Genomic DNA, 17,146 nt, shown 5'->3' on the forward strand with positions numbered 1-17,146 from the left:
TTTGAGAGGAAGACCTGTTTACATTTCTCTCTTCTGCTGTGACAGCTGACAGGAATGTGCCCAGTGCTGCCAGCTTTCATGCAGGAGAGGCACAGGTACGTTTTGTGCGTATGCTCACCAGAGCTGAGGAGCTGAAAGTGAAGCTGCCTGCTGACAGTTTCCTGAAATCATATCAATAGCATATTGTTAGCTCTTGTGATTGAAGCTAAAAGAGTCTGCTGTTGGATAAAGGATACGTGATACGGGCGTTTCATAAGCTAGGGATATAAATGAATAACTCTGCTCATTCACAGTACTTACGTTTTTTACAGTATAATTTTTATACCATTGTAATTTTACAATATTTTTGGAAAATCCAGAAAGAGAACAAAGAAGTTGTTTAATAACACAGTGAGTGTGTTTTTTTTCTAAAAGAGTCACTAGGAAAATAAAAGTCAACAACCAAAAAATTGAGGAAAGACTTCTTTTTTTGTGACTTAAAAAAAAAAAAAGAAAAAAGAAAACGAAACTGCAAGGAAGCCTGATACTTTGATTAAGCATTACTTAAATCCTTAGATAATTTGGCACTGAAGTATGAGAAGCCACAATTTACTGTATACATCTACTTCTTGCTTACTCACATCACATAGGAATAGTTGGTCTATTCTGAAGTAGAAAACTAAGGAGATGAAAATCCTTTTAATTAGAAAGAGAGAGTTAACAATCTCTATATTCATACGAGTAGGCACAGGGTGCTGGAAATCAGAAACATGAGAGAGTTTCTGCTTGGGCAATGAAACAATATAATTCCCCGAGCAGGGGTTTGGTGTTGGAACTCAATGCCCTCAGCTTTGGGGCATTTGATGTTCAGTCCTAAATGATGAGGAACCCTCTGATGTCCTATCACAGGTAGTGGGAGCCCACTCACTGCTTCCCATGGCCAGGTCCTTGAAACTGAACCACCAAATCTTTCCCCCTCCTTCTCCCTGGATTTTTATTTTGTTGAAATTGCCTGGATTCACACAGGTTTGCAGCAGTGTAAGTTAACATTGACTGAAGTTTTAGATGAGCTGGAGAAAGTGAGCGCAAACTGCTCGTTTGCACAGACTGCTCTAGAAGCTTGAAATAGTTTCACTGAGAGTTCCTTATGTTTGTTTGCATGTTGCATCAAAAGCTCTGGCAGTAAAGGACTCCATATTAGTCCCTGGTCATTCCAACAACTGTAGCTGCTCTCAGCCTGCCACAGGACTGAAGCCTCCTGGGATCCTGTCAGTCACTCGAAGGAGTTTGGTCAGAGCTGTACGTGGCCAGAGCCGGCTGCTAAGGATATATTACAGTTAGCAGAGTCCATCTCCCACCTGACTTTGCAACAGTAATTGAACTTGCCAGGGTCTGTCATCCTGTGATTGCATTTATCAGACTTTCTTTGTCAGCTTTGTTGCCACTCTCCTATCACCACGTAGGTTGTCTTATTCAGCCAAGGGCCTGGAATGTTGCAATTAACATCAAAATTATTTAAAGGATTTTTATCCTGCATATAGCTTTGAAATATGTTATTGTATTTTTATGGCATTCCTCCTCCCCCCTATTTATCTATCTGCTATGTGCCTGCCAAGTTTTCAGTGCCCTTTTTATTAATGATCAAAGCTATTGTGCCCAGATAAAACAGGGGTGCCCAAACAGCAGTCAGTGCTCTGCTTGTTGGGATCCTGAAGGTCATGATGCTGTTGCACTTAAATGTATGTCCTGTTTTACCATAAGCAGTGCTCAAATCTCTGCTTCCTTCAGTATGTGCACTATGTAGCCATTCCCTTTCCTGTACCCGATCCTGTAGTGCAAAGGGAGGAGGAGATGCTCTGTTCCCTTCACAGGCTGTACCTCTGCATCTGTGCTCTCGCACGGCAAAGATGGGGCCCTTTTTTCTGGTCACTTGTGTTAACACCATTTTTATTTCCTTGGCATAATTGCAGAACTATTACAACTGTTTTGCACCATTGTTCAGAGGAAAAGGCAGTATGAGGCAGAAAAATATCATTCCAACAGGTAGAGACAATTTTAAAAGCAAGTGAGAAAATACAGGAAAATACGCCAAATCATTTAGTATAGGCATTCTTGTTTGGGGTTGTTTTCCTCCATCCAAAAGAGCAGTGTGATTAGCAGCACTACCCATAGATTTTTTTTTTTTCTTCTCTAAAATGAAATCTAAAAAAGAGTATGTTTTCTGAAGATTTTCTGACCTTGGGGTCGGTCCGATTGTAGCAGCTGAAGAATCAAACTGGGGGTGACTGAGAGGTGCAGTGTCTGGTAACCACACCCTTGTAAATCTGAGCCACTTGTCTCAGTGGGAAAGCAGTTTAGGAGGTACGAGGTGGTCTTAGAGTTACCAGCCCTGCTCTTGTGTTCCTGACAGTGATCAATTAATAAAGTTAAATGACAGCAGCTGTAATATATCAGTAAGAGTACGTGCAGACCAGAACACCAAAGGATAAAAGAGATTTTGTTTTCTAGTGTTTCATTTTTCTTGAGTGATCATGAAGTACATTTTTTCTATCCCTAGTCTAATTTTATGTTGTGTTTCCTCATCTGTCTTTTTCCTCTTAATTCTGCAAGCAGTTTCTACTTCTTGGGAGACCACAAACGCAAGGAGCTTTCTGAGCAATGTTTGCTCTATTTTTCCTGCATCCACCTGCCTCCCATCATCCCTATCTATTTCAGCTGCATCTTTTACTCCATCTCATAGCACTGAAACTGAGGCTTTCTCAACATTATCCTTTTTCTCCTGGAAATTAGTATTAAAAATAACTCATCGAAGCCACTTGTATCTAAGAGTCATTATGAACATTATGTATTTTCTTTTTGTCACCAAGTCCATGTGTTATAGGGAGAAGAAAAATAAATCAGTCGGGTTGAGGAAAGAGAGAAGACAGAAATTGAAGGTAGAAGGGTTTAAGATCCAAGAATCTCAGTTATTAAAAACCAAAATAACTATCTGTAATATTTTAACCAAAAAGTTTTATGCTGACAGGTTTGTCATGAGTTAAAAACCTCAGTCTTTTCAGCAGTCAATTATGTTTGATAAAAGAAAGCTATCTGGCATACTGGACTAAGCAATGGGAGTCAAGAGCTCTGGATGCTGTTCCTGGCTTCTTTACAGAGGATGAGCCATCTATTTAAGTCAAGATACATGGCAAGCTTTTTTCCTAGATGAGATGTGGAAATGATCCGTTAGGGATACTCATTTCTACAGTGCTGAAATTCTGAAAAACTTGGTCCTTTTCTGGCCTTTTGGAGCACTGAAATTGGGCAAGTTACTTTTGAGTTTTTACCTGTTTCCATCTACGTTATATTAAAATGTTGATTGTTTCTGTGCCCATCAGAGAAATATTCAGAAAATGTCTAAGCCTCTTCTCTGATTGCATTGATCACAGTATGCTTTGATGATCCACGATGCTGGGGGCATTTAGAGAATGCCACGGTGGAAGTAACTGCTGGGGATGTTGAATGCTGATGGGAAGGAGGAACTTAAACCTTTCCACATTTCTAGTGTGGCCCTTTATGCTTTTCATGGGGGGAACTTCTTTTTTGATATTGGTTTCTCTTAAATATAGTGACCTTGAAGAATGGAATAATTTATTTTTTAGTTATTTCTATATTCTTTCCTCTCCTTTCTTCCCAGTTCAATATCATTGGAAATAAAATAAATGCAGTTGTATTATATATGTATTTGAGAGTATGTACTGTCACATATGTTCTCTTTCATGTGCAACAGGTTATACAAGGTTTAATATATTAATCTTTCTTTTTTCTTAAAACATTTCCTTAGGCACGTAGTTTCTGTGTTGATGTCATCACAGGTAGCCCATATGCTTGGTGATGCATTGTTTTGTCTACAGTCTAACTCAATAGTATGCAATTTGGAGCAGCCTTAATTATCCTACAAACCATTTTGTGATAATGAAACCAAATACGGTGTAGACTTGGCTGACATCTCTGTGATATTATTTGGCACACTAAATATTTCTGTTTCAAATATAAATTGGTTACTGCTTTTTCAAAATATGCATTCTATTAATTAAATGTATACTTGAGACATCTTTCCCCCCACCCCGCCCCTCAAGCTGTTATGAGTATTCTCTTGTTCCTTGTTCTGTGTGCAGATAGGGTTGGATATGGACTCTGATTTAACAAAAAATAGGCTAACCTTGTGGTCTTTAAGTCCTACAACTACAGTTGAGTGTGCAGTGCCTTTCCATATAACTAGGTCTTTTGTTCCACTAGAGAAAATTACTTAATTTGTTAGAGAGCTTTTTTTTCTTAAAGGTTTAACGGTAACAGTCTTTACCTAATAGACCTGGGATTGCAGGGAGATGGTTAATGTGAATTAAAGGATCTCTGTGACACAGGACTGAAGGACAGAATTACGTTGTTGTCGTTGTTGGCAATCCCACTCGTGCAATTTAATTTCTCATTTTGCATAAAGTTTAAGGAAAAGTCTAATTGGGCCACATACATCTTTTTGAAACTCTCTTTATTCAGGGATGTTCTGTTTATGCATTTTCACTGGTAAGTGTGTGTCTTTGTCCCTTGAAATCCATCTATTTATTGCAGTGACACCTACTGCTGAGAGAGCTGATCCGCAACAGGATCGGTTACTGTTAAACTTGGCCAACAAGCAGTTCATGACTCAACCAGCAGATGTTTCTGTGGCTCAGGTCAAAGGGAACTTATGGACTCGGGTTTTTTTTCTTTGCTCCTAGCATTAAGTGCCAGGAAAGTCAACACTAGGTACAGACAGTTGACCTGACCAGTAGCAGGAGGAACTGAACTAGGGCCCTGAGGATCTGCAAAGACCAAAGCATTAGTCTGTTGAGCCACTGTGCTGGCTACAGTCCAGCAGTTTCAGACAACTGACTATCTGATTGCATGCCTGGATTTTAGTAATGATTTTACATACTTATTTGATGATTTGTATCCAAGCTTATGCTCCTGACAGGTGCCCTTGTGAACAAAATCTCTCTGGGCTATCACATTTGAATATTTCAGTCAATCATACTTTGATCTTTGGGACATATGTGCATTTGACATTATATTTAGTTGTGCACAAAATCTGAGTCTAAGCCTTTGTGAAATGAAAATAAAATCATCAACCCAGCATTATAGTTTTGGATTTAAATTGTTTCAAACTCTGCTTTGAGTTCTGTGGTCTTAACTCTTCTTGCTTGATCTCTTTGTAATTGGTTCAGAGGGTCTGATCCTCCTGTCCTCACCCAGCTCAAATGCTCTGTCTTGTATCTGGAACTTGCCTGTGTGAGGAACGCAGGATTAATAGGGTCAACATTATGTTTCTTTTAATATTATATAATGGGTTAGAGTATTACAGACTTCCAGCGCAGTGCAGTGTCCTCAGATAAGAATAGGAGATTCAGACCCCATTTCATGCTGTAAAAATGACAAAAAATGAAACCATAAATATGCTTTTCAAAGTCTTCCAGGCATTTTATTATTTTATTTGTACTGTGTGATGGTAAAGTGGATTGTTAAAAGCTTAATTTTAAGGTTTCTTCAATCTGATGTATGCCAGTTAGATTAATTAAAGTGAATGATCAGATAGGAGCTACAGGAGATTGATCAAATTGGAGAGGGTTTAATCAGTTGTATACTTTCCAAATTACATGAAAATAACAAATTTACTGTTAAAAATGCTGTTTCTAAAGTAACAGCAGCTTTAGTTTAATGAAGCATTCCCCAAATAAGACTCCAATTTGAATTTTGGTATCACTCTTATCTTACTTTTATCATTAGGAGATCACTAGGAAAAAAATAAAATAGAATGAGAATCAATGTTTATAAGCTAAAAAATAATGATCCCAGATGCAACCAGTGCCTGGAAAAAAAAAAGTCAGGATTTTTTTTTTTTTTAATCTACTGAACTTTCAGTACCAGTTATTTATCTTTCTCTTCTTTGGATCTGACTTCTTAAGTATATGCAAGTGAAATAGAATAAATAAGAAGGAAAACAGATTTTGCTAAGTCACATGCAAAGTAGCAATAAATCAAACAGCTTGTCTGCATTCTTCTAATCTTTCTGTTCTAATCTGTGAGTGAGATTTATAAATGACCTCTCCTCTCCTCTCTGCTCATCTTCCTAGATTGTGATCACAAACAGTTCACAGTCCTCCACTCCATGGGTGCTACCAACCAAAGGCTGTTCTAGGGATTTATCTTCTAGTGATCAGTTATCAGCCCCAAGCGCTGTGCTAACTAGAAAGTACCCTACAGATGTAACAGGTATTTTAGAAAGCAACTGTCTTCCCAGCTCGGAGTGAAAGCAGTAGAGCCTCAGCAAACAATTTTCTGTCTGCTAATGACTTTTGAAACTTCAAAATCCCTCTGCTAACCCTTCTTTAAGACATAAAAACTGTTGTGGAATGAGTTGGCTCTGTTGTTAGTAAAGGAGTACTTTGTTTTGGAATCAATAAGCAGCTTGTTTAAATATCAGCACTACAAAGCAGCTATAGTTTTGTCAAATGCCTTCCCGGCTCCCCCCTGCGTGGTCCCACACGGCCGGGTGCTGGAAGATGGGTGTTCCTGGGAGGCTCCAGCCCCGACCCCGGGGATCCAGCTGGGACTGGAGGAGCTGCTCAGTGCAACATCACCCAGGACTCTCTATGCACTGTGCTCAACTTGCGCTTCAACACAGCTTTTAGCTTTCAGAAGGTACAGATGCTTTGTAGTAACTACAATACTTAAACGTGCTAAGGTGACTAATGGTAAAAACAAATTACCAAGCTGGCCTTAATAATACTAAAATAAAAAACAAATAGATAGGACACATTACCAGTAGGCCGACATGACTGGGTTTTTTTGTTTGTTTGGGGTGGGGTTTTTTTGTTCGTTTTTGGTGTTTGTTTTTGTTGTTGTTGTTGTTAAAGACATTGTTACACTCCAGAAACCATACATTTCCCTAATACAATTATATTATACCCCAAGGAACAGGACACCTACATAAGCAAAAAAAAAAAAAAAAAAAAGGAAAACTCCAATGAACTCGATGCAAATGCCCTATTTTACATAAGTAAAATGAGAATAGAATCTGACCTAATGTTTATTTCATTTTATCAGATTGGATAATGCTGTCCTGGTGGCATTAAATACAGCTGATCTCTTGCCTCCCCTTCCGTGCACACATGTTTTTGTTAAAATATAACTATTTACATCTATGTCTCTTAGTATTGCCTACAAATCAGTCAAAGAAGAATAGGTCATCTATCCTGCCCTACTGTTTATATATTAATCATCTGGCAAATAAACCGCTCAGTATCCTACCCACCTCAGTAATATTTGTGATGTAATTTGTTTGGATGCCCAAATGTCACCAGCGTTGATTGTAAGAGATGAAAAAAATGTACTTGCTCAGCACACCAAGCTCTGGGCTAAAATGTAAGCATGAAATCTCTGGTTTATTTTTGTAATAATGTTTACAGCTGTTTAATGACCCTGAAAGGGTTCAGTAGTCTGGTGTTCTGTATTTCTTAACAGGAGTGTATTATGCTTATAACAGCCTTAGTTCAACTGTTTCAGCTACAACAATAAGAACAATATTTAATAAAAATTCAATATATATTCTAAAGGTTCTCAGCAATACCTGTTTACGAGTTGCTAAGAACTGAAGCATTCTGTATTGGAGTATTTAGAATTTGTCAATGGACCACAAGATAATGTAGATATATGTGAATTTTTCTAGCTGGAAAGATAAATACCAGGTCTATATTCTGAAAGCATAAGTAACAGTGTGTGTAGCTCTAACTGCTTAGAGGATCAAGGCCAGAGCGAGCTTGTCGTTTAAACACGTGAGCTTGTAAAGCATTACTTTGCTTACTGAACTGTAAATCTTTTAACTAACCTAATCTAAGCTATAATAACAGCACAACAGTGGTTTTAAAATGACTGTTTTCTCTACAGCAGTGAAGAGGGAAAAGCTTTAGTGTGTGTGTCCAGCAGGAATGAACAGGTGTAAATAAGAGCTGAATTTGGTCCATCTGTTTCCAAAGATAACAGGTGTGTGTCTGCACATATGTGTCTGTATACAGATATACGTGTGTCTGCATATGTTTACATGTGTGTGTAGGCATAGATTTATCTTTAAACTCTTTCATTCTATTTGCCATATTTTTTTCCCTCTGTTTCCAGCAAGAGGAAGCTGAGCTTCTCGTATTACATTAATGTAGTTGTGATGACAGGCATTTCTGGTGTCATAATTGGTTTTAAATTCCAGTAATCCATTTCAAATAGTTAAATAAAATCTGTGTGTTCAATTGAAATGTCTAAAGTCAGAACTTTCGTTATTGATATCACAGGAAATAGTCTTGAGGGCAAAAATGTGAGTGAAATCAAAATAACTATTAGTATCATCAAAGGGACTTGAATGTCTCACTGTACCTTCATGTAGGAGATGAGAGAGTATTTTTATAACATATGTATCCCATTGTGAATTTTATAAGCTGAGTGCCCTCCTCACAGGGACAGGAAACCACACACCCCAGCACGGTGATGGTTGGTGTGGTGGTCCCTGAGGGTGCTCCTGCCCTGCCCTGAGCAGTGTGAACCAGCTGGGTTGTAGCCTGTGTGTGTAGCAGGGTGAGGTTGGGACTTTTTGGCTGGAGCATCTTGCTTGGGCAAGAGCTGAGGGTTTGTTTAGGTTAGGAAGGGCAGCCTGTAACAAGTCCTGATACCAACACGCTCTGTACGGTGCCATGTCTTGAGGGACACTGTCTTTAGAAAACATTTGAGATAATTAAAGGTCAGAAATTTACTACATAAACTTCAACAAACATATTTTGAATTTCTTAACGATCTCAAATTTGATTTGCAGTTCATTTTGTAAACATTTGTTAACTGCTGAGAACATTGTGCTTCTGTTCCCAGTGCGAGCGAGGGCAAAACATTCTGGGCTTTCCTTATAGGAAAGATCAGAATCATGAAAAAAAATGTAATAGACTATATATTTAAAAATTGAAAGCTAGATGCTTTTTCTATTATGGAGCATCACAGCAGCACTTATAAATGGACATTTCCAGATTTTTTGTTCTTGGGCAAACAAGAAGGGCAAGTCATAATGAAGTAAGATGGTGTGCAAAAGTATTTATTTTGTCAAAATTACAAACTGATTATCTGTTGAAAGCTAAATTTCAGTGAAGTCCATTCAGGTGTGGTTTGTTTTTTTTTTTTGTTTTTTTTTTGTTTGTTTGTGTTTGGTTTTGTGTTTTTGTTGTTTGTTTGGTTGGTTTGGTTTGTTTTGGTTTTGTTGTTGTTGTTGTCTTTTTTTGTTGTTGTTGTTGTTTTTTGTTGGTTTTTTTGGTGGTTTTTTTGTATTTTTGGCATTTAATTATTGAGGCAGAATGGATACAGTAAAATGGCACTTCAGGCCAGTCTGAGGAGGATGGTTGTGGGTTTAGGAAAGTCCATGGGGAGGCAGAAGGACTGCAGGCTGTGGACATGTCTGTGATGCAGAAGCCCCCTTGCACCTCCTGGGTGTTGTGGAGAGCAGCCAGGGAGCAGTCCTAGGCCATGGGGAGAAGCTGTGCAATGACCACCTTGACACCAAGGTGGGTACCATGAACTGCAGGAGGCTCAGTGGGGAATGAAAGCTCCTTACCCCACCTGGTGTAACCCTGTCTGGTCATATATATAGACAGGGATGATGGATAAAGAGGGGGAGAATGAAATTGCTAATTCTTTTTAAGGGAAATTAGGCAAGTTAGATTGAATTATCTAATTCATAGTGGAATAATGGATGAGAACGAGTTGTTTCTGTCTTTCATGTGGATACAAGATGAGATTTTGGTAGGTTTTGCTGTGAGAGGCCTGAAGAGTACCAAGAGTGATTTACATGAGAGCTGAACAGCAGCAGGTTCCCTGTGTTCAGAAATGCAGTAACTTGGCATTGCAGGAGGAAGAATTTCACTCTAAATGCCATGGTTATACTTTGCAATGAAATTGAGTTGGAGTGAGGAAAAGAGGAGACAATTCAGAGGCAGGAACAGGATTGCCAGAAACTAGGGCAGGTGAGGGTGGGAATGCAGTTTAATGGAAGAACTGTAGTGTTTGAGATTGTGGTAACTGGATCCCAGAGACTGCACAGCTGATGGGAGTGGGCAGCATTCAGAGCTGGTTATTGCTCACTAAGCAGAGGCTTTGCTGACCTTTCTGCATATTTAATCAAAAATATATAAAATTTCCTATGCCAGAAGACCAATGTGTGGGGTTCAGGCTCCCCCGACTTGATAAAAATTATTAGTCTTTAAATAAAAACTATGGATTTGGTATTCTTGATTATTTTTTTTTACTCATTCTTTCTGTATTCTACATTATACGTGTCTGTACGTTTTTGAAAGACAGAAAATAGAAAAAAGGAAAAATTGGATGACATTTTTCATACAGCTACAATTGCTGTTCTTACTTTATTAAAGTTATCTTTGAAAAAGAGGCACTGAATAACTAAAATCTCAACCATAACTCCCCACCCCAATCCAAATAACTGTACATTTGAACTGATGCTTAGGGTTAAACATCAGAATTAATAAATTCCACTGGGATCTGTCAGCATTTCCAAACTTCGATAGAGCATAAAATGCTAGAATTAACTACCCAAACCTTTCTGAGCACATAAAGGCACCAGTTCCTACTGAGATCAACTGAAAAAATGAAATTCAGACTGCATTTTTCAAGCTGTTACAGAATAATGACAATTCACAAAGACTTTTCTAGACCTTCTTCAATGTATGTATATGTCTGCACATGCTATGCATTTCTTGAATTTTTGTGTTCTTGTTTGCCAACATGCCTTGTTTTAAGCATGGTAGGGAGAAATAACACCCATGGTATGTGGAATCCAGACAGAAAGTAGATTCTCATTTGGGGGTTTTTCTTGTGTTGCTTTTTGGGAGGTTATTTGTTGCCTTTTTTTTTTTTTTTAAGAAGTGCGTAGGCAGATACTCAAAATCTCAGTCAACTTCAGGCAATGACAGACCTAAGCAGGACAACTCTTAAGTTGTTTAGTTAATCCTTTTGAACATGAAATTTGTTTTATTCTGAAAGTTAAGCAAACTTTCAAAAATTAAAAAAATTGTTTGTGTGTACTCACATTTTGAATGACTGTGGTCTGCTGCACAGAAAACTTGCATAGCAACTAAGAATTTTCTTTGTTTGCTACATGGCCTTGGATGAACACCTGGCTTGATTATGCTTCCCTACCTTTGGAAATCAGATACTGCAAGCTAAACATAAGTGTGGTCCTTTTCTAAACTTGATCTCTTTCATATTTTTACAAATAATAACATTGACAATGATGGGTCCCCAACAGAAGACCTGAATCTGTTAAATTTTGAAAAAGATCTGCTTTATGTCTGAGCAAAATTGTGCAGCTCATATTCATCTTTAATACACATGAATATACACTTCCCTCTACTTACAAGATCTGCATTGTGTCACAACTTCAGTCATCCTGTCAGGACCAAATAGGTTTCCTCTCAAGACCTCCCATGGTTTTTTCTTTTAGACCCCTGGTCCTGCTAATACTTAATCACGTGTGGAACTTTGCTTTCAAGAGTCACCCTTTGAAGTCTTCTGGACTACTCTCACGAGCACAATTACATGCATTTTAAGTATGTACCAGATTTGGACCTTGAATTGTCTATCAAGTGGCCACTATGAATCTGTGTGAGGAATGGTGTCCACCTGGAGTATGCCTGTAGCCTTTGTAGAAGGAGTAGTGAATAAATGCTTTTAGCTAAAACCAAACAGAAGGTTGATCAAATTAAATTTTTAATAACATATAGAATTCAGTAGTTTCGTGAGTGAATTAAGTGTCAAATCACTCCACTGAATAACAAAAATTTTAATTATGTTCTAATATAACCTTATAGCATCATATAGTTTGAGAGTTAGTTATGTGAAACTTTATATTTTAAACAGACTTTTATAGATACGTTATGTCTGTATGGAGTAGAGAAGTGGCAAGGATAGATTATTGTGGACAATTATGCAGACCAGAACAGAACACTTGTGTTTAGCAAACAGCTTTGAATTCTAATTTTCTGCAATATACATAGTGTAGGTACCATTTGTAGTCATTACTGTGTATTAGGAAAGTTATTAAAATTCTTAAACTTGTTGAGGCTTTCCACAACACCTTCCCCAGATTTTAATTGGTTTTATCTAGTTCCATAAGAGAGCTCTTTAAAACAAATCAAAGTGTCTTAAATCACATGTCTTACCCGCTGAAGGACAGAGATATTCCTTCTATAATCTGGCAAGTTTTCCTAAGAACAGAAATCTGAAGGTTCTCAACAACGAATTAAAAGACTTGGCAGAAGATAATTTATGTGCCTTTTGATGGGCTCAGTTTCAAAATGACAAAATAGCAATGTTTTGTAACAGAAGGGTTAAATCTTAATCTCAGAGGTTTACAAAGCTGCTAGTCGCAGTCTCCTTAAAATTTAATATACCTCGTTAATGCTTACTTGCAAACACTGAAGGATTTTTATGATTATAATCATGTGTTACAGCACCTAGTACTGTTTCTAAGCAGCATACTAATCAGCTTAATGAGATATTACTGCACTTTTTGTTGACTAAAGCAAAATCCCTTTTATTGTTCTAAAGCTTGTCCTTTATTTTTTCCCAAAACATTATCTTGTTTTATTGTACACCAGTAAATATCATACCATCGGGTTTTTGTCAAATCATAAAACTATCTTTCTCATTGTAGAATGTGTAATATATTGAATATGGTTAATGGAACCGAAAGTTACAAATGGATTTCTATTTTGGTGTTTTGTTTTTTTTTTTTTTTTACTGGCTTTTCTAATGAAAATGGGAGAGATGCATACGACTTCTTTTTCTATAGATTTAGAAACGCAGACAGGTGCAGTTTCACAAGAAAAAGGACAAGGGAGGTGGTAAAAACCTTTGCCCCTTCTGTAATAACTAGGTTTTGAAATTGTAGCATATTTTAAAATAGCAATTAATAGTTCTTGGTAAACATGCAGAATGATGAAAGTACATGTATGATCAAAATTGTGTAGCACAGTTGGCATTTAATACACTTTTAATTGTTTTTACTCTAATTCCTTTGCATTATTATGAGTAGGTGAAACATAAAACGCAAATTGCATGTCAGTGATTCAATGCTTGTAACTCTTTCACAGTCTGAATCTAAACTATCTTCTGATTTTCAGAGATGGAAGAAGCTAGTTTGTGCCTTGGTGTTTCTTCAGCTGTGCCAGAAGCTGACGCCCATCTCAACAGCACCATACTCAATGGGCAATATTCAATGAGTCAGAAGCTGCACCAGATCACTTCCCAGCTCAGCCATGCCTTCCCGGAGCTCCAGAACAGGCAGAATCTGGAGGAGAAGGCATCAGTGCCGCTAGAAGACAAAAGCCACATGTCCATAGCAAACCAGCCCATCAGCAGTCAGATGGCCCTGTTGGCAAACCAGCTCAATAGAGAGGTGGATACCAGTTTGAATGGGCGTGTGGATCTGCAGCAGTTTTTAAATGGACAGAACCTGGGGATTATGTCTCAGATGAGCGACATAGAGGATGATGCCAGGAAAAACAGAAAGTACCCGTGTCCCCTCTGTGGGAAACGCTTTCGATTTAACAGCATCCTGTCACTACACATGCGAACTCATACTGGAGAGAAACCATTTAAGTGTCCCTACTGTGACCACAGAGCAGCTCAGAAAGGCAACCTGAAGATACACCTGCGTACTCACAAGCTTGGAAACCTCGGCAAAGGTCGTGGAAGAGTCCGAGAAGAAAACAGACTTTTACACGAGCTGGAGGAGAGAGCAATTCTTCGGGACAAACAGATGAAGAGCAGCCTCTTGCAGCCACGACCTGATGTGAAGGCACAGCAGCACACCCAGCCAATGCCGCTCGCAAACTGTAACTTGTCTGTGCCGCCTAATCACAGCACACCTGATATTTCAAACCCTGTTCCCTCTCCAAAGCCAGTCAGTGTCCAGGAAGAAGTTGTTGCTCAGACAGCTGGGTTCAGATGCACATTTTGCAAAGGCAAGTTTAAGAAGAGAGAAGAGCTGGACAGGCACATAAGGATCCTGCACAAGCCTTACAAGTGCACCCTGTGTGACTTTGCCGCCTCGCAGGAGGAGGAGCTGATTAGCCACGTGGAGAAGGCTCACATAACTGCAGAGTCAGCGCAGGGCCAGGGCTCCAACGGGAATGGGGAGCAATCCACCAATGAGTTTCGCTGCGAGGTGTGTGGCCAAGTGTTTAGCCAAGCCTGGTTCCTAAAAGGCCACATGAGAAAGCACAAGGATTCCTTTGAACACTGCTGTCAGATCTGTGGGAGGCGATTCAAAGAGCCTTGGTTTCTTAAAAATCACATGAAAGTTCACCTGAATAAGTTATCTGTAAAGAACAAATCTCCTAATGATCCCGAAGTACCTGTCTCCATCAGCAGCATGTCCCAGGAAGCTCATGCAAACTTGTATTCAAGATATCTGTCATGTTTGCAGAGTGGGTTTCTTCCTCCTGACAAAGCAAGTTTAAGTGAACAAAATCAAATATATAACAAAGGAGACATGCCCATGAAAGAGAAAGAAGTTTTGGGGAAGCTCCTTTCACCCATTTCTGGCATTGGCCACGGTATTGCTGAAGGGGATAAACATTCTTTATTGGGCTGTCTCAATCTGGTGCCTCCTCTGAAATCCAGCTGTATAGAAAGGTTACAAGCTGCCGCCAAAGCAGCAGAGATGGATCCAGTAAACAGCTATCAGGCCTGGCAGCTTATGGCAAGGGGAATGGCCATGGAACATGGCTTTTTGTCTAAAGAGCAGCAGATACAGCGCAGCCACGAAGACACTTTGGCAAATGCTGGAGTTATGTTTGATAAGGAGAAGCGGGAGTATGTGTTAGTAGGAGCAGATGGCTCTAAGCAGAAAATGCCTGCTGATTTGGTTCACAGCACTAAAATGGGCAATCAGAGAGACTTGCCAAACAAACTAGACCCTTTAGAAGGCAGTAGAGATTTTTTGTCACATGGTATGAACCAGGGACTCGATTACAACTTACAAAGTCATGGAAACGTAAAAGAAAAACCAACTGAATGCCCGGACTGTGGAAGGGTTTTTAGAACATACCACCAAGTGGTCGTTCACTCCAGGGTCCACAAAAGAGACAGGAAAGGAGACGATGAAATAATTCAAGGTAGTCTCGATGAGCGACGTGGGTCTGGCAGTGATCAAGAGTCTCAGTCTGTCAGCAGGTCGACAACACCAGGGTCCTCTAACATTACTGAAGAAAGCGGAGTAGGTGGGGGTCTCTCGCAGACGGGGAGTGCCCAGGAGGACAGCCCACATCCTTCCTCACCCTCCTCTTCAGGTATGATAACTTCTCCTTCCCTCTCTGTGCTGAAAGCTTCATAGCTATATTTGAAATCACAGCAGCAAAGGAGTTTATGTGTTCTCTTGTTAGGTCGTTTCCTAGCAGTCCACGGGGACATGGTGTTATTTGCCAGAACATCTGTGTTTGGGTTCCCGCAATGCCTTCGAGGTTAATTCTTGGCTCACCCTTTTCTCTCTCCAAGGGCAGGTTTTCCAGCCTTTCAGCTGTCACCTCTGCCACCCCACCGGCAGCAGTGTGCAGGGTCTGTACAGCCACCAATGGCAATGTCGCTTCCAGGGCCTCTCCCTCCAGGTTTTGGAAGGTGTTTTTTGTCTCCTCTTCTATTCACGGTGCCTCTCTTGCAGATCTTTCCATGTCCTCCACGTAAAAGGGTGAGGAAAGATGCCTCTGAGCTGTAGTTAATAAACAGTGTGTTGGCTAACCTCTCTGATTGCCCCTAGTCTGACAACCACGTCACTTGCTTAGCTGAGAGATGTCCTTGTACCTGGCCACTGGACTGATTAAAAAGAGATTCAGAAATACAAATGACTAACCTTTTGACAATCTTTTAACTTATGTGCAGATTTTAACATGTATAAAGCCTTCTGCTTAATTCACATCTATTTGAAAGTACAAGAAAAATAGAAATTGGACTGAAACATTTTAATTGCATTGTATGTCATGTTAACTTGCTGTGTATAAATAGCAAAGCAGATAATATTTCATTGGAGATGTCTATAAAATATTGAGCTTCCTGGTACAATTTTTAAACTTACTAGCCTATGACTGCTGAAATAAAATCTGCAAGTAATAACAGGTAAGATTTCTGGCCTCATGTATATTTCCAAAGTCACTTACTAATGGATAGTAAATTGAAAGTTATATCTTTAGCCCTTTATAAAGAAAGCACCTCACTAATACTGTAATCATTTTGCAAGCCTAACAACAGAGGAAATCATGCCATAACAAATACTCTGTTACTAATGGCAACATTGATTTCTGCAATCAGCCATTAAGTCTAGAAAATGAAAGACAGTTTGAGGTACCTTAAGGCATTACATTGCCCACTGTTAAAGAGCTGGTAGCAGGCTGTTGAGGGTAATTCTTTCTATCCCCCCCCCCCCCCCAGTTTCGATAAATATTTTAGTATTGGAGGCAATTCACTGTTACAGTTATTAAGTATATGCCAGTTTACTTTTGTTGTTCTTGTCATGCTCCAGTATACTCTACTTCTGAGGCCAAATTAGTATAAAAATAACATGTTGGTTTGCTGGCTTATTACAAACCAGTAAAGAAATTGTTAAGACACATAAATCTGCAGTCCACATTCCACAGATTCCTATAGTACTTAATGCTGTTGTTTAAATACCCATGAAACACACTGTCTACTCTTAGAGTCATAGCCTCGTTTACAATTTATTACTGGTGAGACACATTAGAAAAGTCTATGTAGGAACAAGGGTAACAGGCAAGAGCTAATTTCATACTATATATAGTTGTTGAGGTTGTTTTAAGAGGATTGAAAATATGTCAGGATGAAGAAGATTATTTTTCTAACTTTCATTTTTAAAAATCCTACACATCTGTGGGGGTTGGGAAACAATCCTCTCTATTATAAGAAGTGTCACTTTTGTTTTGCAACGCCATAGAGTGATCAGAAATAAGAGATCCCGAAATTGTTCAAATTCTGTCCGAAGCTTTCCAGGAAAAGTTTTGGGAAAAGCAGCCCCAGAGTCTTCTGAGTGAGGTTAAAT

General features: G+C 39.1%; 1 protein-coding gene across 3 annotated transcripts in view; it reads left to right on the forward strand.

The window, feature by feature from the left end:
- ZNF536 (zinc finger protein 536) overlaps positions 1–17,146 on the forward strand; it is a 340,785-nt gene that overhangs the window by 142,699 nt on the left and 180,940 nt on the right. For all 3 annotated transcript variants that reach the window (XM_027663895.1, XM_027663896.1, XM_027663897.1), the window contains one exon: positions 13,218–15,389. In XM_027663895.1, coding sequence (XP_027519696.1) covers positions 13,220–15,389 — 2,170 coding nt within the window. In that variant the 5' untranslated portion in view covers positions 13,218–13,219. The remainder of the gene's footprint in view (positions 1–13,217; positions 15,390–17,146) is intronic.

This window comes from Corapipo altera, unplaced genomic scaffold (genome assembly GCF_003945725.1).
Source record: "Corapipo altera isolate COAL_440 unplaced genomic scaffold, ASM394572v1 224, whole genome shotgun sequence".
Lineage (NCBI taxonomy): Eukaryota > Metazoa > Chordata > Aves > Passeriformes > Pipridae > Corapipo > Corapipo altera.